The 22158-nt window shown below is 40.9% G+C and overlaps 1 protein-coding gene and 1 pseudogene across 2 annotated transcripts in view; both read left to right on the forward strand.

Moving 5' to 3' along the window:
* Positions 1-866: 866 nt before the first annotated feature.
* The window catches only part of CYB5A (cytochrome b5 type A), a 43053-nt gene continuing 21761 nt past the window's right edge, over positions 867-22158 (forward strand). The window contains exon 1 of one of the 2 annotated variants that reach the window (XM_077135239.1): positions 867-1112. In XM_077135239.1, the coding sequence (XP_076991354.1) occupies positions 984-1112 (129 nt within the window). In that variant the 5' untranslated portion in view covers positions 867-983. The remainder of the gene's footprint in view (positions 1113-22158) is intronic. The other variant, XM_077135238.1, reaches the window with a different exon arrangement.
* On the forward strand, positions 3892-10365 carry LOC143662729 (importin subunit alpha-1 pseudogene; annotated as a pseudogene).

Consider the following 22158-nt stretch of genomic DNA (forward strand, 5'->3'; position numbering starts at 1 on the left):
CTGGAAAGGGCCTTGATAACAAAATATGAAATTACTTTTTAATTTTTCCTGTTTCTAACACTTGTAATTCTTTGTAAGTGACATGTCAAGAGGGGAAGCGGAGGGCCCCGCTGGCGAGGTCCTCTTCCAGGCTCCAAGTGCTGCCAGTAGCTAAGGGAAACAATGGAGACGGGTCTGATTTTCCTCCAACAGCAGCCGCTGAGACGGGATCAACTACTCAAGTGCTTGACTGGTAAGCCCACCGCGGAGGAGCTACTTCGGAGGGACAGGAATAATTAGGAAATCTTTGCTTTTTATTAAAAAAGACTTACCATTTCCTGGAGTTTCGTGTTCTGTGAGAACTAGGTAATCCATATTTCGAGCGGGGTACGGACAAGCAAAATTACAGCTAGAAAAAGTTTAATGTTATTTTGGGCAACACATTTATTTGTTTTATAGTTACGAAACTGTTTTCTTAAAAGGTACTCTGTACTTTTAGTACAGAAGTGTTTAGATATTTACGCGTATGCTATCAGTTTACCCACTGCGTCCATTTCCTGGGACTTGAAGCCTGTCTGCCCTTCGGTACAAATTAACGCCGCGTGTGTGTCAGGTTTGACTGCGAGCAGCCCCCGCGAGCGCGCGGCCGCCACGCCTTTTCCTCACCTCCGTGCACCGCGTCTGCGCAGCCTCCGTGCGGACCCGCCCGACGGCGAGCCCGTCCATCCTACCGCGTGATTCTGAAGAGCATCTGCCCCAGCCAATCAGCAGTCCGCGCGCTGGACAGGGGCGCCGGCCTGGGCGGGGCTGCTTCGAGTGACAAGACTATGAGCCAATCGGCAGAAGCTTCATCCGGGCCGCGCCCCTGCGCGGTGCCGGCTCACTGATTGTAGGCGGGGCCAGGCCCGTCTGGTCAAGTCCCCGGCGGAGCGGGTGAGAGGTGCTGTGTGTTCCTGGAGGCCGCTGTGTGCGCGCTCGACTTCTGAGGCACGTATTGTGCAGAGATGGCGGAGCCGTCGGACGGGGTCGTGAAGTACTACACCCTGGAGGAGATCCAGAAGCACAACCACAGCAAGAGCACCTGGATCATCCTGCACCACAAGGTGTACGACCTGACCAAGTTTCTGGAGGAGGTGAGGCGGGGCTGGCCGGGTGGGCGGGGGTCCCGGGGGCTTCTGGAGGCTGCCACGGCGGGGGCTGCACGCCCTGCGGGAGACTTGCCACCGCGCGGCGGAGAGTGCTTGGGAGTCCCCTAGACGGTGGGCGGCTGGGACCAAGTAGGAGGACCGGAGATTTTGCCTCTGCGAGAGGCACTTGGTCTTGCTGGTTGTGCAAGAACTTTGATTAACAAAAAGGAAGCATTCTTTTGATAAGATTATTTGCATTAGATTATTTTTGCTGTAAACTGAAGGGGCTTTTCTAGATGTGTTTTGCCACTTTACGGGAGTTTGAATTATAAACCTTAAGCCCACACTAATTCACCTCCTTTTCTCCGCACAGTTAATGAGAGCGTGTAGGGGTCGCAATCATTTACGTAGTTTGGGGAAAAGGACCAAAATAGAAGCCTGGTTTTAGTCTGGGCCATAATTTACATCAAGGGACTCCTGCTTTGCAGAAAATGTTAAAAACAAAACTAAAATTACTTTTAAAAAAGGTTGGGGTTAATGTTTGTTGATAAGGCATTTTACCCTTAAATGTCATTTGGTGGAGTGCCAGAAAAAACAAGTGGTTTGAGTTACGAGTGGTTTGTAGTAAGAAATCATATCTGACTTGCCTGGTTCCCTTGTGCTCTTCTGACTCAGTCCGAAGAAAGTCGGCGTATTTCCTTCTCACATACCCTTGTGCAACTGAAGCGTTTATTTCGTATTAGAGTTTCTTGAAATAACAACCATGAATAACATCAGACCTAACTGATCCTGAATGTCTATTTGTCACTCCCCCACACATGGCATATGTAATTCTGGGATTTTAGGATATAGTGTGTGTTTTGTGTAGTCACGTTTGTAAAAAAGAAGCATTTTTTAAAAAATAGGATATATTATATTATGAAGTATTTGCATTGTTTTTCTTTTTTTTTTTTCCAAGCCCATTCCAGTTTACCTTATACCTCCTCCCAAAATGGGGTTTTTCATCCTCTGCACTGTTTTCTTTGGGCCTTATGAGAACTAGTTTTATTCTCTCTGTAATTTTACTTGGCTTGCCTGAGTGTCCTCCTAGCTTGTTTGATGATAGTTTAGGAAAAGCAAGGCAGCCTAAGGACAGCATTGATTCTGTGCTGTAGCCTCAGTACATCAGGAGTCAGCATGTTTAGACTTTTTTTTGTTTCCATTTTTTTTTTTTTAATTTCACTCTCTGTGATCATCTCTTGTTTAATGCAGTGCCCTGTTGATGGACCTCCACCTCCAGTTTTCACACACTTGCTGGTCTGAGATTCTCCACGGGTGGCTTCCTGTGCTCATTTGAGTTACAGCTTAAATAAATGTACTCCGATTCAGAGGTCTTTGGCAGGATATGCCCCTAGACAGTTTTACTTCTTCCTAGGTCCCTCATTTTTCACTGAAGATTTACCATATATCTTAGCTTGCCAGGCTTCCTATGACAAATACCACAAAATGAATTGCCTTAAAAAACAAGCATTTGTTGGCTCATGATTTTGAAGGCTGTAAATCCAAAATCTCCTACTTAGACTGTCTCTGTGCCTCAGATTATTTTTAAAATGAGGGGATGATAATAGTGCCTATTTCACAGGGTTATTATAAGGCATAAACAAAATATTGCTTGTTAAGCACATAACACAATAGCAGACCTGTCGTCTGTGCACAGTAAAAGCTAGCTATTACTTATAAACTTCTACAAAAGTCGGGAGGGGGAGTGAGATTGGGTAGTAGCTTTCTTTCTGTAGGGTCTCTTGCCTGTAGGTATGTGCTAAATAGGAGTTTTTAGGTAAAGGTGTGAATCTGACAGTTGATGTTGAAACAAAGAGTGTGTAGTAAAATTTACATCCTTCCAATCAAGACCAAATGTTCAACTTTCTAAGTTGTTGTCAGCATGTGCTTTTTCTTCCTGAAATAATGGCCCTCTGAAGTTGTCTTGTTCAGGAGGAGGGATAGAAACCTGAGAGAAGCTGGCTCATTATTAAAAGCAGTTTAAATAGCGTAGGTGTTTGGTTATTATCTGGTACTTACCTTTAGGATTATGAGCTTTATTATTATTATTTTTATATCCTGAATACTAGTTTTTGAATTTATGTTTGTGAAATTGAGTTTCATCATAATCAGAATATATTATTAGCAGGTCTAATGCTTATAAAACATTGAGGGACAGTTATTTGATTCAACAACAGCATTTATTCAGTTTAAAAAGAGCTGTGGAAGGAGAGAAGAAAGTATCATAATTAGTGGCAGTTATATTAACTATTGTAATTAGTTCAAGTCAGTAGATGTTTAAATTGTGAAAAAGATATCCTCCTGAAAATTTTCACAAAGCAGGATGTTTTTTGTTTTTTTAACTTTTTATTTTAGAATACTTTCAAACTTACAGGGTAGTAACAAAAAATAATACAAATCCTAAATAGAGAACTCCATCACCCCCTCCCCTTCCCAACTTTCACAACCTTTTAACATTTTGGAGCAAGTTCTTTTTTTTTTAAAACAGTTTTATTCACACACCATACAGTCCATCCAAAGTGTACAATCAGTGCTTTCATTATAATCAGAGTTGTGCATTTGTGCATTCATCACCACAATCAATTTGAGAGCATTTTCATTCATATGGAGAAACATTCCATACCCCTTATCTGTCCCTAATTGTTGATGCTTAGTATTGGTGTGGTACCTTTGTTATAACTGATGAAAGAATATTAAATTATTATTACTTTTTTTTTTTGCACGGACAAGCACGGAGAAACGAACCATGGTCTCCAGCATGGTGCGTGAGAACTCTGCCTGCTGAGCTGTGATAGCCCGACCTAAATTATTCTTACTAACTATAGTCCATAGTTTGCATTAGGTGTATTTTTTCCTATATACAGCCCTATTATTAGCACCTTATAATAGTGACACATATTTGTTCTAATTCATGGAAGAACATTACTCTTTCATACTGCTAAGTACTTTGTCCACGGCAGGATTTATTGCATTGTACAAGTCCATGTTTCATCCTTTAACTTTCCTTCTGGTGACATAAATGACCCTAAACTTCCCCTAAACCACAACCATACCCACAATTCAGTGCTTTTAATTACACTCACAATAATATACTACCACACCTTTTTCTTTGTCCAAACATTTACAATCAGCCTTATTAAAAATTCTGCACAAATTAATCTTAAGCTTCTGATTCTCTACCCCTCATTCTATCTCCTGGTAACCTGTATTCTAGATATTAACTCCATGAGTTTGCTCATTATAATTGTTCATATTTTGTGAGATCATATAATATTTGTCTTTTTTGTTTGATTTATTTAACTCAATATAATGTCCTCAAGATTTATACATATTGCATCAGGTCTTCATTTCTACTTATTTCTGAATAATAATGTTCCATTGTGTATATATACCACATTTTGTTTGTCCATCCATAAGTTGATGGACACAGGTTGTTTTCCATCAGTGTGCAAATGTCTATTCCCATCCTTGCTTTCAGTTCTTCTGAATATATAGCTAGTAGAGGGATTGCCAGATCATAAGGCAATTCTATACTTAGCTTCCTGAGGAGCCGTCAGATAGTCTTCCAACGCAGCTCTCTGCATTCCCACCAGGAGTGAAGAAGTATTCCTGTTTCTCCACATCCTCTTAAACACTTGTGGTGTTTTTAGTGGTCATTCTAGTAGGTGCAAAGTGCTATCTCAGGGTGGCTTTGATTTGCAGTTCCGTAACAGCTAGTGTAGATGGGCATTTTTTAAGATGTGCTTTTTAGCCATTTGTATTTTGGGAAATACAAATTCCTCTTTGGGAAAAGGCCTATTCAAGTCTTTTACCCATTTTAAAATTGGGTTATTTGCTGTTTTGAGTTTTGTTGAATGATAGGATTCTTTATATGTTTTGGATGTTAAACTTTTAACAAATAGTGGTTTCCAAATATTTTCTCCCATTGAATAGGTTGCCTTTTCATGTTCTTGATAAAGTCTTTTGAAGAACAAAAGTATTCATTTTTGAGGAGGTCCCATTTAGCTCTTTTGTCTTTTGTTAATTATACTTTGAGTGTAAAGTCTAAGATACCATGGCCTACCACGAAATCTTGAAGACGCTTTCCTACATTTTCTTTTAGGAGTTTTATGGTGCTGGGTCTTATGTTTAGATATTTGGTCCATTTTGAGTTAATTTTTGTATAAGGTGTGAATTAGGGATTCTCTTTCATTCTTTCGGATATGGATATTCGGTTTTCCCAGCACCATTTGTTGAAGAGACTTTGCTGTCCCAGTTGAGTAAACTTGGCAGCCTTGTCAAAAACTGTTGTAAGGTCTATTTCTGAACTCTCAATTCTGTTCCATTGTCAGTATATCTATCTTTATGTTGTTTCGACCATTTGTGCTTTGTAGTATGCTTTAAAGTGAGGAAGTGTGCATCCTTTAACTTTATGCTTCTTGGTTTGGGTATTCAGGGCCCCCATCCTTTCATATGAATTTGATGACTGGTTTTCCATTTCTGCAAAGTGGGCTCGTGGAATTTTGATTGGGATTGCATTGAATATGTAAATCGGTTTGGGTAATCTTGACATCTATATGGTATTTCGTCTTCCAATCCATGAACATGAAATGTCCCTCCATTTATTTAGGTCTTCTTTGATTTCTTTTAGCAGTGTGTTGGAGTTTTCTATGTACAGGTTCTTTACCTCCTTGGTTAAATTTATTCCTAAATAGAGATTTAGTTGCCGTTGTAAATGGAACTGTAAATGGATTTTTTTTCTTGATTTTTCTTTTCAGTTTGCTCATTACTGCTGTGTAGAAGCAATATTGATTTTTGCATGTTGATCTTATATCCTGCCACTTTGCTGAACTTGTTTATTAGCTCAAGTTGCTTTGTTGTAGGTTTTTCAGGACTTATAGGATCATATCATCCACAAATAGTGAAAGTTTTACTTCATCCTTTCCAGTCAAATGCCTTTTGTTTCTTTTTTTGCCTGACTGCTCTAGCTGGAACTTCTGTCACCCTATTGAATAATAGTGGTGACAGCGCACATCCTTGTCTTGTTCTTGATCTTGGAAAGCTTTCAGTCTTTCTCCACTGAGTATGATGTTAGCTCTGGGGTTGTCCTATATGCCTTTGATCATGTCGAGGAAGTTTCCTTCTATCTCTATCTTTCTAAGTGTATCAAGAAATGATGCTGGAGGCAGACAATGGTGGCGCAGTGGCAGAGTTCTCACATGCCATGCCAGAGATCCAGGTTCGACTCCCAGTGCTTGCCCATGAAAAAAAAAAAGGATAAAAAAGGAGAAGTGATGCTGAATTTTGTCAAATGCCTTTTCTGTGTCATAGAGATGATCATGTGGTTTTCCCTCTTTGATTGGTTACTGGTATATTATATTAATTGATTTTCTTGTGTTGAACCACCTTGTGTCCTGGGATAAAACTCACTTGATCAGGATGTATAATTCTTTTAATATGCTGTTGAATTTGATTTGCAAATATTTTGCTGAGGATGTTTACATCAATATTCATTAGAGAGATTGGTCTGTCATTTTCTTTTCTTTTAGTATCTTTACCTAGCTTTGATATTAGAATAATGTTGGCTACATAGAATAAGTTATGTAGTGTTCCCTCAAGATTGATATTTATTCTTGGAATGGTTCATAGAATTCACCTGTGAAGCCATCTGATCCTGAGCTTTTCTTTGTTTGGAGGTTTTTGATGACTGATTCAGTCTCTTTTCATGTGATTGGTTCATTGAAGTACTCTGTTTCTTCTCGAGTCAGTGTAGGTTGTTCATGTGTTTATAGGAAATTGTTCATTTTATGTAAGCTGTTGTTGGCTTATAGTAATAGTATCCTCTTATGATGATTTTTTATTTCTGTGGGTCAGTAGTAATACCACTCTCTTATTTTTAATTTTATTTGCATGTTTCTTTTTTCTTCGTCAGTGCTTTGTAAATTTCATTCTTTTAAAATTTATTGAAACCCAGCATGTGGTTTATCTTGGAGAATGATCCTTGAGCATTTGAGAAGAATGTATATCCTGCTGTTTTGATAAAACAGTGTTTTTTTTTTTGTCGTGTCCACCTGTTCCCTTATAAAAGTAGAAATTTGTTTCTAAAAGAAGGTCCTGGGGTTCTGCCTCTTAGTATTTAACAGTGTTCTGCCTTATAAAAAAACATTTAGCTCCTGGCTTAATTTTGCTTATGGAGTCTTAAAATTTGTTCTTTATAGCAGGTTTTGTTGTAGGAATGTAATTTTTGTTATTTTCCATTGAGCTTGGTTGCCTTTACGGCATAAATCAGTGACTCCTTCCCTAGAGACCTCAGTGTATGGGTGTTTGATACTTACTTTCCTTAATTCTGAAAGATATAAAGTGACATAACCGTTATTGTTAACGGGGCTGTGATATTTTGGGCTAACATATGAAATGCCTTTCTTTACTTTTTTGAAGGAAATTTGATAGTACTAGGAATCTGAAGGAATCTGATGCTAATAAAAAGCTGCAGTGGCCAACATACCTTTGATGAATATAAAATGAGAGCATTATTATTTGATGTATGTAGTTTAGTAAATAAAACTTAGAAAATATGAAATCTGTAGGAAGAAAATTTAGAAAAATCCTTTGTCGTAAAAGTTTCTCAGGCCTCTTGGTACACAGGTGGCAGGCTGGGTCTCCTAGGACTACATGGGAAATATGAACTTGTGTTCACATAAAGGGCCACTGTATGCATTTTTACGCAGTGATTCTTGTAATACATTGCTACTTTTTGAGAGGTTCCAAAAGTACTCTTGAGACTGCTTTGTTTTGAAATAGTAACAGCCTCTCCTCCCCTGGAATAACTTTTGCTATTTATTTATCGTTAAGGTGGATAAATATCGTCACTAAGGGAGAGAAAACAGGTTGTGTAGACCGGCTTGGGTCCTCCAAGGAATAAATGATGCATTAATATCTACTTAATGTGGATGTCTGTTATTTGAAAATAACAAAAGAAGAAAAGAACTCTTTAATTTAATTAATTCAATGAATTATCATAGAGTCTAAGTGACCTTGGTTCCATTAGACATTCATGGGAAATGTTGGATTGGGGTTAGGAAAACTGCAGTCTGAATCACTTTCCTTGTTCTTAAATGGGAAATGTCCTGCCACCTGGATCTCCCTCATACTTGTGAAGATTGGGAGAAATAATGTGTATCAAAACACTTGGAAAAGTACAAAGTTCTCTGTAAATTGAGGTATTTGAATCAGTATTTTTGATTAAATTAAAGCATGCTAATGAAATGTCATAACGCTTTTTTTTGTTACGTGGTACTCACAACATTTGTTTAGTGGGAACAAATCTCAGGAATTACAGTGTTATCCTGTGGATGAAAATAATTGAATTACAAATATTCACTTGAAATGTAAATTTTCAGCAGTATGTGCTATGCATAATGGAATGTCATCCCTTTTCTGGAGCTTTTAAAAATACAACCTTGACAGAATCTTCTGACTGAGCCATGGTGGACATTTCAAGTGCTGTAGATCCGCAGTCTGTGAGCTGGTATCTTCTCCTGAAGAAATCAGAGCCTGCTCCTGAGCTTTCTTCCTTTGTCTCGCAACCGTGTCCACCAATGAGAATGCTAATTTACCAGCTGCGTGCATTAACAGATTCAAGAACAAGGGGAAAGGCTGTACTGAAGTGAGGTGACAGTGGCTTATAGGAGATAATGTGTAGCTGAGAAAAGCTAAGAAGGATGACCAGATGCTGAAAAGGAAAAATGTCAGCTCTTTCCTGATGATGCTACTTCTTCACTGCAGAAAAACCTTAATAACCAGGGCGCTGTAAATTGGTCTGTTGATGACATTGTCAAAGGCATGAATAGCAACAGTTTGGAAAGCCAGCTCCAAGCCACTCAGGCTGCTAGGAAACTGCTTTTTAGGGAAAAAAGCCCCCCATAGACAACATAATCCAGACTGGTTTGATTTCAAAATTTGTGTCCTTCTTGGGCAGAACTGATTGTACTCCCATTCAACTTGAATCTGCTTGGGCACTCACTAGCATTGCTTCTGGGACATCAGAACAGACCAAGGCTGTGGTAGATGGAGGTGGTATCCCAGCATTCATTTCTCTGTTGGAATCTCCCCATGATCACATCAATGAACAAGCCGTATGGGCTCTAAGAAACATTGCAGGTAGTGGTTCATCTTTTCTGGACTTCGTTATCAAATATGGTGCACTTGATCCTCTGTTGGCTCTAATTGCAGTTCCTGATATGTCATCTTTAGCATGTGGTTACTTACATAATCTTACCTGGACACTTTCCAACCTTTGTCAAAACAAGAATCCTTTACCCCCATTAGATACTGTTGAGCAAATTTTTCTACTTTAGTGTGCCTCCTGCATCATGATGTTCCGGAAGTATTAGCAGATGCCTGCTGGGCCATTTCCTATCTTACTGATGGTCCAAATGAATGGATTGCAAAAACTGGAGTTGTACCCCAGCTTGTGAAGCTTTTTTGGGCCTAATGAATTGCCAATTGTGACTCCTGCACTAAGAGCCATAGAAAATATTGCCACTGGAACAGGTGAACAAATTCAGTTTGTAATAGATGCAGAAGCACTTGCTGTCTTTCCTAACCTGCTAACTAACCCCAAAACTAGTATTCAGAAGGAAGCTGCATGGACAGTGTCAAACATCACACACTTCTGGCCGTTGGGACCAGATACAGCAAGTAAATGAATCATGGATTAGTCCCATTCCTCATTAACATGCTTTCTAAGGCAGACTTTAAAACACAAAGGGTTGTGATCAACTATACGGTTGGTGGAACAGTTGAACAGATTGTATATCTTGTCCATTGTGGCATAATGGAACTACTGATGAACTTTTTAACTGTGAAAGATACCAAAATTATTCTGGTTATTCTAGATGCCATTTCAGATCTCTTTCAGGCTGCTGAGAAACTAGGTGAAACTGAGAAACTTAGTATAATGGTTGAAGAATTTGGAGGCTTGAACAAAATTGAAGCTCTACAAGACCATGAAAATGAGTCTGTGTTCAAGGTTTCAATAAGCTTGATTGAGAAGTATTTCTCTGGAGAGAAAGAAGAAGATCAGAAAGTTGTGCCAGAAACTATCTCTGAAGGCTGTACATTTCAAGTTCAAATGGTTGGTATTCCTGGGACTTTTAACTTTCAGATTGTACAGCCGAGGTTTAAAGTTGTTTGGGTACTATGTTTGGTATGTTTGTCTTCTACTAAGTACTCCTTTTAAATGTGATTTTTTACATAACATTTTGTACACAAAGCTATACTTGAAAAGTTCCAAACTGTACATACTGTATGAAACCTCTTCTCTCAATGCATTTCTTCTTTTAATCCTGATTCAGATTATAGGGTGGGAACTTTTGATTAAATTATCTCCATGGAAATGTGGCATGCCCAATTGTGGGTATGACTTTTTGATTTGATGGAGATATAATGATAGATAGATTTCATCTATCCAGTATGTCTGGAGACAAGCCAATAAGTACATATCTAGAAGGGTGGTATCGGAATCCACCCTAATGTGGAGAAGATTTGAGAGCAGATAGCATTTGCTGCCTCTAGGTGCATTCGGGACACTTTTGCCCTGCCCGACTTACTGTGAACGGCACCCGTTTGAATTTGAACTTATGCTCTTTTGCTTTGAGGGCCTTAGTGTACTAGTATCTAGCTTGTTACTCTCCTAGTTCCTCTATTATTTATTAGTACCAGAGCTGTTCACCAGGCTTTGCAAAACCAAAGCCAGTTGGCCAGGATACAACCTTGATCCAGCCTGTTTTCCACCACTTTCCATCTTTAGCAAAAAGTGTTAAAATGAATAAGATTGATATTTCCTCCCCTAGGATAAATCCTCAGTGAGTTAATAATAATATAGTAGCAAGTAGGCATTTGTGGAATATTGTTTAACAGTCAGTGTTTGCTAGAAAGTATACTGAGGACTTTCCAGGCATAAAAACTTTGTTTGCAATTGAACTTTTAATTCACCAATCACCCCTCTGAGGTAAGACAAATGTAGCTTTGGTCCGCTAAGGCACAAGGCCAGGATCTAAATCCTCCACAGCCCAAGATCTTATGTGCTAAATAGGTTACTGGCCTTTACTTTCCAGATATAATGCAGAGACCTAAGGGGTTCTGAAGATGACTAAATGGGGATAACTAGAATAGCTTTAAAACAAAAAAAGTCCTCCCATTAGTACATAGCTGTTAATTTTTGCCTTGTGAATTTCTTAGTTTTCATATCAGGGAGTTGTCAAATTAGGAAGAAAACAGGGACATTGAAAATGGAAATGCTTGAACAAAAAGAAAATCTTTGAATGGTAAAAGGGCAAAAATGTGCTTTTTCCAGCATCTCCTAGAGGAGGTTTGGAATAAGCAGAGTTCTGATGGAGTCTTCATAGCCTCTGGATTTGTTCCTAACTGGAACATGTGTGGCATGGTCTTAGGAATCAATGCTGTTTTGTTTAGGAAAGTTATTGTTTATGTGTCAGAACTCTATTTTAAGGATGTACAAAATGATTAAGTGTTGCTGTTGTTTTGGAAAGGGCCTCTTAAATAACTACTCCCAAATGATGACCCTAAATGGAATTCTGGTGAGGTTACTCCTCTTCAAAATTCCTCAGTGGCTTCCCTCATCACCTGCCTGCACTCCTGTCCACAGCCCTCACTGAGGGGCCCTGGACACCCGGTACACATGTGCTTGTCTTCTCTGCTAGCAGTGCCCTCCACTTCTGGTCCTTGTCTGTGTGCATTTCCGTACAGATGTCAATTCCACTGGCAAAATGTCTCCTTCGGGACATCCCTTAGGAAGAGGATTTCCCTCCTTTATTTATGCTGCTGTTACATCTGTAGAAGCCTTTCCTGCTACCTTTCTACCATTCTGTGGCTGGGGGTCATTGAAATATCTTTCCCGTCTCATCCTGTCAGTTTTCCTTCTGTGTCCAGGAACTGTCCTGATGCCACTGTAGAGTAAGCACTCAGTGTTTCATCAAATTGATTATTGTTTTATCAGTTTTCAGTCTGAGTAATATGTTATTGTTACATTAAGAAATACTCCTTATGGAAGTAGATTGATGTTTCTCTCCTTAATTCCTTTCGGTGGCTTCCTAATGTGCTTAGAATAAAATCCTGACTTGCTTTAAAAAGCCCTATTGAATCTGGCCTCCACCTGCCTCTCTTACATCAGTTTGTAATGGTAACTTCTCCCTCACCACATCCAGGCTACCCCTTAGCCTCCTGTCATTCTCTGTCACATTATCCTCTCTTACTTCCCTGCTAGCACTTTTATCAATATCTGAAAGTACCTGTTTGCTTACTTGTTTTGCTTATCTTTTTCTGACACACACACACATTTTTATGTCCCTCCTTTGCAGTAAAACCCTTTAAAAGGGTTGTTAAGCCTGCTATCTCCAGATCAGCTACTCCATTCTTCTTTTAAGCCCACTCCAGTCAGGTTGTCACCCCCCCCACCCCTCCCCAGTTTACCAAAGTGCTGTTGTTATGGTTACCAATGATAGAACTTGTCAGTTCTCATTTTATTTGATTTATCAAGAGAATGTGCCATAGATGATCACATCTCTTGGAAACACTTTTTTCATTTAACTTTCAGGTGCTATACTCTCCCTGTTCCCTCCTCCCTCCGTTCCTTCTCAGTCTGATCTTCTGATTTTTCCCTTCTGATCTCAGGATTCAAGTGTCCTTGGCCTTACCCTTTCCTTGGGCCTTCTTATCCATTGTCTTGGCTTTAAATTTGCTGATGACCCCTAAATTTTTATCTCCAGGCCAATTAGACCTTCTTGACATTGGATTCTTATATCTAGTAGTCTGCTTGACATCTCCATTTAGATATCCAATAGGCTTCTTAGCCCCTATGAAACCTAAACCTCTAATCTTTTCTCCCAAATTCTGCCCCACTCTGCCTACCCTTATTATTCCTCATTCCAGTTAATGGCAGCCCCATCCATCCATTCTGTTGCTCAGGCCCAACCCTGGGGTCATACTCAACTCCTCTTTCTCTCACACTACCTTCATTCTGTTGGTTCAACTTTTGTAGTGTAGTTAAAATCTGACAAAATTTTATCACTACTACTGCTAACACTCTACCCTGGTCTGAGCCACCATCGTCTTAGTCTCCCTTGCCCCTTACAGTGTATTCTCACCAAAATCGTGTGACCTTATATAAATGTAAGTCAGATCATGTCACTTTTCTCTTTAAATATGTCAGTGGCTAATCACAGTACCCAATTTTAGAATTTACAATATAGCTATAGTGATAAAGTAATTAAGATGGTTTTGTACTGGCAGAGGAATAGATACGTAAACAGAGATCAATGTAATAAAATTAGAGAACTCTGAAATAGATCTACACAAATAAGCCCAACTGATTTTTGACTAAAATGCAAAAGTAGTTCAGTGAAGGAATAAATGCCTTTTTAGCAAATGGGTCTGATAACAACTGAACATCAGTAGTCAAAAACTAACTGCTTTGATTTGCTAGTGCTGCCAGAATGCAATATACCAGAAATGAATTGACTTTTATAAAGGGGATTTATTAAGTTAAAGTTACAATTCTCAGGCTGTGAATATGTCAAAATTAAGGTACCAAAAAGAGGATCCCTTTTTGGAGGAAAGGCAGCCAGTATCTGGAACATCTCTGTCAGCTGGGAAGGCACATGGCTGGCATCAGCTGGTCCTTGCTCCCAATTTGATGTTTGCAGCTTCTCATTCTAGTGGCTTACGCTCTAAACGTCTGTGGGCCCTAATTTGAGCTTCTCCAGGGCAAACTCTGGATTTCATCTCTATATGTCTATATCTTGCTTTCAGTTTTCTCCTCTGCATGTTGGTTCTTTTAAGGACGCCAGTAAACTAAGACCCATCTAATCAAAACATCCCACCCACAGTTGGGTGGGGCACATCTCATGGAAACAACCTAATTAAAAGGTTCCACCCAAACAGTGGGTCTGCCCCCACAAAATTGGATTAGGATTAAAAGAACATGGCTTTTCTGGGGTACATGCCAGTTTCAAACCTGCACAGTGGCCTTGACCTAAACCTCTGGCCTTATATGCAAATTAACTCAAAATGGATCATAGATCTGATTGTAAAATATAAAACCTTTTGAACAGACTTAGGATTAGGTGAAGGATTCTTAAACATGACGAGCAATGAAAGCAGGGTCCATGTAAGAAAAAAATTAGATTTCATAAAAATTAAAAATTTTTGTTTTCCAGAAGACCCTGTTAAGAAAATGAAAAGATAAGCCACTGACTGGGAGAAAACATTTAGAAACCAAATCTTTTACTTATATCCAGAATATATAAAGAACTCTCCAAAGTCACACTAAGAAAACAAGCAATCCAAATAAATGTATGGATGGTAAATAAATACATGAAAAGATGGTCACCATCATAGCCACTAAAAAAAGGCAGATTAAAATCATAGCAATAAAATTAGCCCCGAAAGTCACCTCTTTTGTTGCTCAGATGTGGCTTTTCTTTCTAAGCTGACACAGCGAGTGAACTCACTGTCCTCCCCTTCTACATGGTACATGATTCCAAGGGGTGACAACATCCCTGGCGATGTGGGACAGAAATCCTGGGATGAGATGGGACCTGGGATCAAGGGTTTGGGAAAGCCTTCTTGACCAAAAGTGGGAAGAGAGAAATGAGATAAAATAAAATGTCAGTGGCTGAGAGATTTCTACAGAGTTGAGAGGTTATCTTGGAGGTTATTCTTAACGCATTTTATAGATATCCCCTTTTTAGTTTATGGTATATTGGAGTGACTGGAGGAAAGTACCTGAAACTGTAGAGCTGTGTTCCAGTGGCCTTGTTTCTTGAAGGTGATTGTATAAGGATATAGCTTTTACAATGTGAGTGTGATTGTGAAAACCTTGTGTCTCATGCTCCTTTTAGCTAGGGTATGGACAGGTGAGTAAAAAATATGGATAAAAAATAAACAAATAATAGGGGGCGCAAGGATTAAAATAAATTGGGTAAGAGGGAGGGGTGAGGGGCATGGTATGTATGAGGTTTTTCTTTTTATTTTGGCATGGGTAGGCACTGGGAATTAAACCCAGGTCTCCAGCATGGCAGGTGAGAATTCTGCCTGCTGAGCCAACATCACTAACTGCCCTCTTTTTTTCTTTTTTATTTCATTTTCTGGAGTGGTGCAAATGTTAAAAAAAAAAAAAGATCATGGGAATGAATTCACAACTATGTGATGATACTGTGAGCCATTGATTGTATGCTATGTGTAGAATCTTTGTATGTTAAGAATATTTGTGCGTTTGAATGTTGTTTTACCAATAAAAATATTTTTTAAAAAATAGAATTTTACCTCAAAATAAAACAATGAGAGGGGAATGGGGCTGAGTTGTATTAATAAATAAAACTAGTTTCTAAAAGTGTCAAGAAGCTATGGAATTTGGTCAAAATGTTGTTAAAGAATCTGTTATTTACTGACAATGTTAAAAGAAGTGATTAGAAAAAATAAATTTTACACTGGTTAGAAAAAAAAAATCACAGCAAGATAACATTCCACAGCTGTGGGAAAGACTACAATAAAAAATACTGATACTAACATGCCGGTGAGGATGCAGAGGAACTAAATCTCTCATACATTGTTGATGGGAATGTGAAAAGGTGCTGCTGCTCTGGAAATCAGTCTGTCACTTTTAAAAAGTAAACATACAATTACCGTTCAACCCAGTAGTTACACCCCTGGGCATTTATCCTAGAAAAATGAAAACTTATTGTCATGGTTAGGGACAGGTGTCAATTTGGCCAAGTTGTGGTACCTGTTCATCTGATTGGGCAAGCGCTGGCCTGTCTGTTGCAATGAGGACATTTCATAGGATTAGGTCATGATCACATCAGCTACATCCACAGCTGATTCCATTTGTAATCAGCCAAAGGGGAGTGTCTTCTGCAATTAGTGATGCTAAATCCAATCATGGGAAGTCTTTTAAGGAGGACTCAGAGGAGACAGTTTCCATTCCTGCTTTGGCTGGTGAGCCTCTCCTGTGGAGTTCATCCAGGCCATCCATTGGAGTCATCGGCTTCGCAGCCTGCCCTGTGGATTTTGGACTCTGCATTCCTACGGTCACGTGAGACACTTTTATAAATTTTATATTTGCAAGTGTTCCCTGTTGATTCTGTTTCTCTAGAGAACCCTAACTAATACATCTTGGTACCAGGAGTGGTTCTTAAGGAACAGAATCTTAAAAATGGGTTTTTATGAATGGTTTTTTACTCTGACTGGGCTCAGAGACACTAAGAACTCTGATTCCCATAATCAGAATGACACTCCCAATCCATGGACTGAGTTGGCAAAGGAGATAGTCAAAATATCATCATTCGATTCTCCTAATGCTTCGCTTGTACGAAGCCAGACTCTGGGGGATAATGTTTTTGACACCTTTACAGAGTTTTGTAGAAATAAGAGTTATAGAGATGTTGGTTGGTTGTTGTTAGATATACTGTCTACATTAAAGGGTGAAAGGGATGGGCTTAAGGCTTCAAACAAGAAGCTTAAGTGCCGTCTGAAAGATGTAGAGGTTTCTATGAGTATCCTGAAGGAAAATTTTATTTCCTGTAGCCGTAGACTTGAGATCTCTGAAAATCAGACTCAGAATCTTATTGTTAGAGTAGCAACTTTACAACGTAAACTGAAATCTCAGTCTTGCATGGTGTCTGCCGTTAAAGTGAGGGCATTGATTGGAAAGGAGTGGGACCCTGAAAAATGGGATGGTGACATATGGATTGATAATGATGTTGGGGGTGAGGTTGAAACCCTAGACCATGCTGAGCCTTCTTTAGATAACCCTGTAATAGTCTGCCCTGAGGACATAGCCGCCCCACCTCCAGCCTGCCTTGAGGAATTGGCCACCCAACCTCCTCCTGAAGGGATTAGCCCTAGAGTTATTAATCCTGTTTCACCAGATGAAACTGCAAATGAAAGCCCTGAAGCAAATGGCTTGGAAGATATTTCTAATTCTTTTCATGACCCACCCCCACCACCCCTCATTTCTTCCAGACCTATAACTAGACTAAAGTCCCAACAGGCCCCTAAAGGTGAGGTACAAAATATCACACATGAGGAGGTACGTTATACTCCAAAAGAACTGTGTGAGTTTTCCAATTTATATAGACAGAAATCGGGAATATGTGTGGCAATGGATTTTAAGAGTGTGGGATAATGGTGGGAGAAATATAAGGCTGGATCAGGCTGAATTTATTGATATGGGCCCACTAAGCAGAGATTCTGCATTCAGTGTTACAGCTAGAGCAGTTAGAAAAGGTGTTAACAGCTTGTTTGGGTGGTTGGTTGAAACATGGATCAAAAGGTGGCCAACATTACCTGAGGTTGAAATGCCAGAACTGCCCTGGTATAATGTAGATGAGGGGATCCAGAGGCTTAGAGAGATTGGGATGTTAGAGTGGATTTATCATGCAAAGCCTGCTCTTACACCCCAGGAATGTCCAGAGGATGCACCTTTTACCAGAACAGTGAGAAATAAATTTGTGAGACTAGCACCATCATCCCTCAAGAGCTCTGTAGTTGCACTTCTCTGTAGGTCAGATATTACTGTAGGAACTGCTGTCACTGAGCTGGAATCCTTAAACACAATGGGGATGACAGGATCCCGAGTTGGCAGAAGCCAGGTGGCAGCACTTAATCACCAAAGACAGGGTAGACGTGGGTATTATAATAGACAACAAACTCAAAGGAGGCATCAAAATTATATGACACGCAGAGATTTGTGGCATTGGCTAGTAAATCATGGGGTGCCTAGAAATACAATAGAAGGGCAGTCTACTAAATTCTTGTTGGAGCTGTATAAACAAAAGAGTTCTAGGTCAAAGGAACAGAAGTCTAACTTGAATTACAAAAACACAGAGTCACGGCCCCTTAACCAATTTCCAGACTTGAAACAGTTTACAGACCCTGAGCCCCTTGAATGAAGGGGAGGCCAGGTCCCTATGGGGGAGAAACCTGTTACACTGCCACAGATTTATACTGTTAACCTTCCTCTAAGTCTTCCCCAAGGAGACCGACGGCCTTTTACCAGGGTAACTGTGCATTGGGGAAAAGGAAATGATCAGATATTTCGGGGATTATTAGACACTGGTTCAGAAGTGACATTAATTCCAGGGGACCCAAAACGTCACTCTGGACCACCAGTCAGAGTGGGGGCTTATGGAGGCCAGGTGATCAATGGAGTTTTAGCTCAGGTCCATCTCACAGTGGGTCCAGTGGGCCCCCGGACCCATCCTGTAGTTATTTCCCCAGTTCCGGAATGTATAATTGGCATAGACATACTGAGCAACTGGCAGAATCCCCATGTTCGTTCTCTAACTCGTGCAGTGAGGGCTATTATGGTGGGAAAGGCCAAGTGGAAGCCACTAGAACTGCCCCTACCAAGCAAAATAGTAAATCAAAAGCAATACCGTATTCCTGGAGGGATTGCAGAGATTACTGCCACTCTTAAGGACTTGAAAGATGCAGGGGTGGTGATTCCCACCACATCCCCGTTCAACTCTCCTATTTGGCCTGTGCAGAAAACAGATGGGTCTTGGAGAATGACAGTGGATTATCGTAAACTCAATCAAGTGGTAACTCCAACTGCAGCTGCTGCTCCAGATGTAGTATCATTGCTTGAGCAAATCAATACATCCCCTGGTACCTGGTATGCAGCTATTGATCTGGCAAATGCTTTTTTCTCAATGGCTATTAGTAAGGACCACCAGAAACAGTTTGCTTTCAGCTGGCAAGGTCAGCAATATACTTTCACTGTCCTACCTCAGGGGTATATCAACTCTCCAGCCCTATGTCATAATCTTGTTCGCAGAGACCTTGATAGTTTCTCCCTCCCACAAGACATCACACTGGTCCATTATATTGATGATATCATGTTGATTGGACCTAGTGAGCAAGAAGTAGCAACTACTCTAGATTTACTGGTAAGGCATGTGCGTGTCAGAGGATGGGAGATAAATCCAACAAAAATACAGGGGCCTTCCACCTCAGTAAAATTTCTAGGTGTCCAGTGGTGTGGGGCATGTCGAGATATCCCTTCTAAGGTGAAGGATAAGTTGTGCATTTGGCCCCCTCACAACCAAAAAAGGGGCACATCGCCTAGTTGGTCTTTTTGGATTTTGGCGACAACATATTCCTCATTTGGGTGTGCTACTCCGGCCCATTTATCGAGTGACCAGAAAAGCTGCTAATTTTGAGTGGGGACCTGAACAAGAGGAGGCTCTGCGACAGGTCCAGGCTGCTGTGCAAGCTGCTCTGCCACTTGGGCCGTATGATCCAACAGATCCAATGGTACTGGAAGTGTCAGTGGCAAATAGAGATGCTGTCTGGAGCCTTTGGCAGGCCCCTATAGGAGAATCACAACGCAGACCCTTAGGATTTTGGAGCAAAGCCTTACCATCTGCTGCAGATAACTACTCTCCTTTTGAGAAACAGCTTTTGGCCTGCTACTGGGCCTTAGTAGAGACTGAACGCTTAACCATGGGCCACCAAGTTACCATGAGACCTGAGTTGCCTATCATGAGTTGGGTGTTGTCTGACCCACCAAGCCATAAAGTTGGGCGTGCACAGCAGCACTCTATTGTAAAGTGGAAATGGTATATACGAGATAGAGCCAGAGCAGGTCCTGAAGGCACAAGTAAGTTACATGAAGAAGTGGCACAAATGCCCATGGTTTCCGCTCCTGCTGCCACATTACCTTCTCTTTCCCAGACCAGAGCTATGGCCTCTTGGGGAGTTCCTTACAGTGAATTGACTGAGGAAGAGAAAACTCGGACCTGGTTTACAGATGGTTCAGCACAATATGCAGGTACCACCCGAAAGTGGACAGCTGCAGCATTACAACCCCTTTCTGGGGTGTCCTTGAAGGACAGTGGTGAGGGGAAATCCTCCCAGTGGGCAGAACTTCGAGCAGTGCACCTGGTTGTTCATTTTTCTTGGAAGGAAAACTGGCCAGAGGTGCGTTTGTATACTGACTCATGGGCTGTTGCTAATGGTTTGGCTGGATGGTCAGGGACTTGGAAAGACCATAATTGGAAAATTGGTGACAAAGAGGTCTGGGGAAGAAGTATGTGGATAGACCTTTCTGAGTGGGCAGAAAACCTGAAGATATTTGTGTCCCATGTGAATGCACACCAGAGGGTGACTTCAGCAGAGGAAGATTTTAATAATCAAGTGGATAAGATGACCCGTTCTATGGATACCAGTCAGCCTCTTTCCCCAGCAACTCCTGTTATTGCCCAATGGGCTCATGAACAAAGTGGTCATGGTGGTAGGGATGGAGGTTATGCATGGGCTCAGCAACATGGACTTCCACTCACCAAGGCTGACCTGGCTACAGCCACTGCTGAGTGCCCAATCTGCCAGCAGCAGAGACCCACACTCAGCCCCCGATATGGCACCATTCCCCGAGGTGACCAGCCAGCTACATGGTGGCAGGTTGATTACATTGGACCACTCCCTTCATGGAAGGGGCAGCGATTTGTTCTAACTGGAATAGACACATACTCTGGATATGGGTTTGCTTTCCCTGCACGCAGTGCTTCTGCCAAAACTACTATCCGTGGGCTTACAGAATGCCTTATCCATCGTCATGGTATTCCACATAGCATTGCTTCGGATCAAGGAACACACTTCACAGCAAATGAAGTGCGGGAATGGGCACATGCTCATGGAATTCTCTGGTCTTACCATGTTCCCCATCATCCAGAAGCAGCTGGATTGATAGAACGGTGGAATGGCCTTTTGAAAACTCAATTACGGTGCCAACTAGGTGGCAAAAACTTGAAAGGCTGGGGTAATGTTCTCCAGGAAGCTGTGTATGCTCTGAATCAGCGTCCGCTGTATGGTGCTGTTTCTCCCATAGCCAGGATCCATGGGTCCAGGAACCAAGGGGTGGAAATGGGTGTGGTGCCACTCACTATTACTCCTAGTGATCCACTAGGAAAATTTTTGCTTCCTGTCCCTGCTACCCTGAGTTCTGCTGGTCTACAGGTTTTAGTTCCAAAACGGGGTGTGCTTTCTCCAGGAGAAACAACAGTGATACCACTGAACTGGAAGTTAAGATTGCCACCTGGCCACTTTGGGCTACTTATGCCTCTGGATCAACACACCAAGAAGGGAATTACATTATTGTCTGGGGTAATTGACCCTGACTATCAGAAGGAAGTAGGACTGCAACTACATAATGGAGGTAAAGAAGAGTTTTCTTGGAATATAGGAGATCCCCTGGGGCGTCTATTAGTACTACCATGCCCTGTGATTAAAATCAATGGAAAACTGCAACAACACAATCCAGGCAGGACCACTAATGGCTCTGAGACTTCAGGAATGAAGGTTTGGGTCACCCCACCAGGCAAAGAACCACGGCCAGCTGAAGTGCTTGCTGAGGGGAAAGGGAACATGGAATGGGTAGTGGAAGAAGGTAGTGATAAATATGAACTTCGACCACGTGATCAGTTACAGAAACGAGGACTGTAATGCTGTTTTGTTTGTGTTATACTATTTAAGTTGTAAGATATCAAGTTTAAGAATGAATGTTGCCCAAGGATTTGCACCCTATTCTGGAGAGATTTAATGTGTTTCCAGTTATATGCAAGACAGTTGAGTATTGTCAGGTAAAAGAAAAAATGTGTGCTTATTTGTTTTCGTTTGGAAATTAAGTATGGTCTAAGGTGATATATATATATATGTGCCAAGTTGACAAGGGGTGGACTGTCATGGTTAGGGACAGGTGTCAACTTGGCCAAGTTGTGGTACCTGTTCATCTGATTGGGCAAGCGCTGGCCTGTCTGTTGCAATGAGGACATTTCATAGGATTAGGTCATGATCACATCAGCTACATCCACAGCTGATTCCATTTGTAATCAGCCAAAGGGGAGTGTCTTCTGCAATTAGTGATGCTAAATCCAATCATGGGAAGCCTTTTAAGGAGGACTCAGAGGAGACAGTTTCCATTCCTGCTTTGGCTGGTGAGCCTTTCCTGTGG

This window comes from Tamandua tetradactyla, chromosome 18 (genome assembly GCF_023851605.1).
Source record: "Tamandua tetradactyla isolate mTamTet1 chromosome 18, mTamTet1.pri, whole genome shotgun sequence".
NCBI classification, from domain to species: Eukaryota; Metazoa; Chordata; class Mammalia; order Pilosa; family Myrmecophagidae; genus Tamandua; species Tamandua tetradactyla.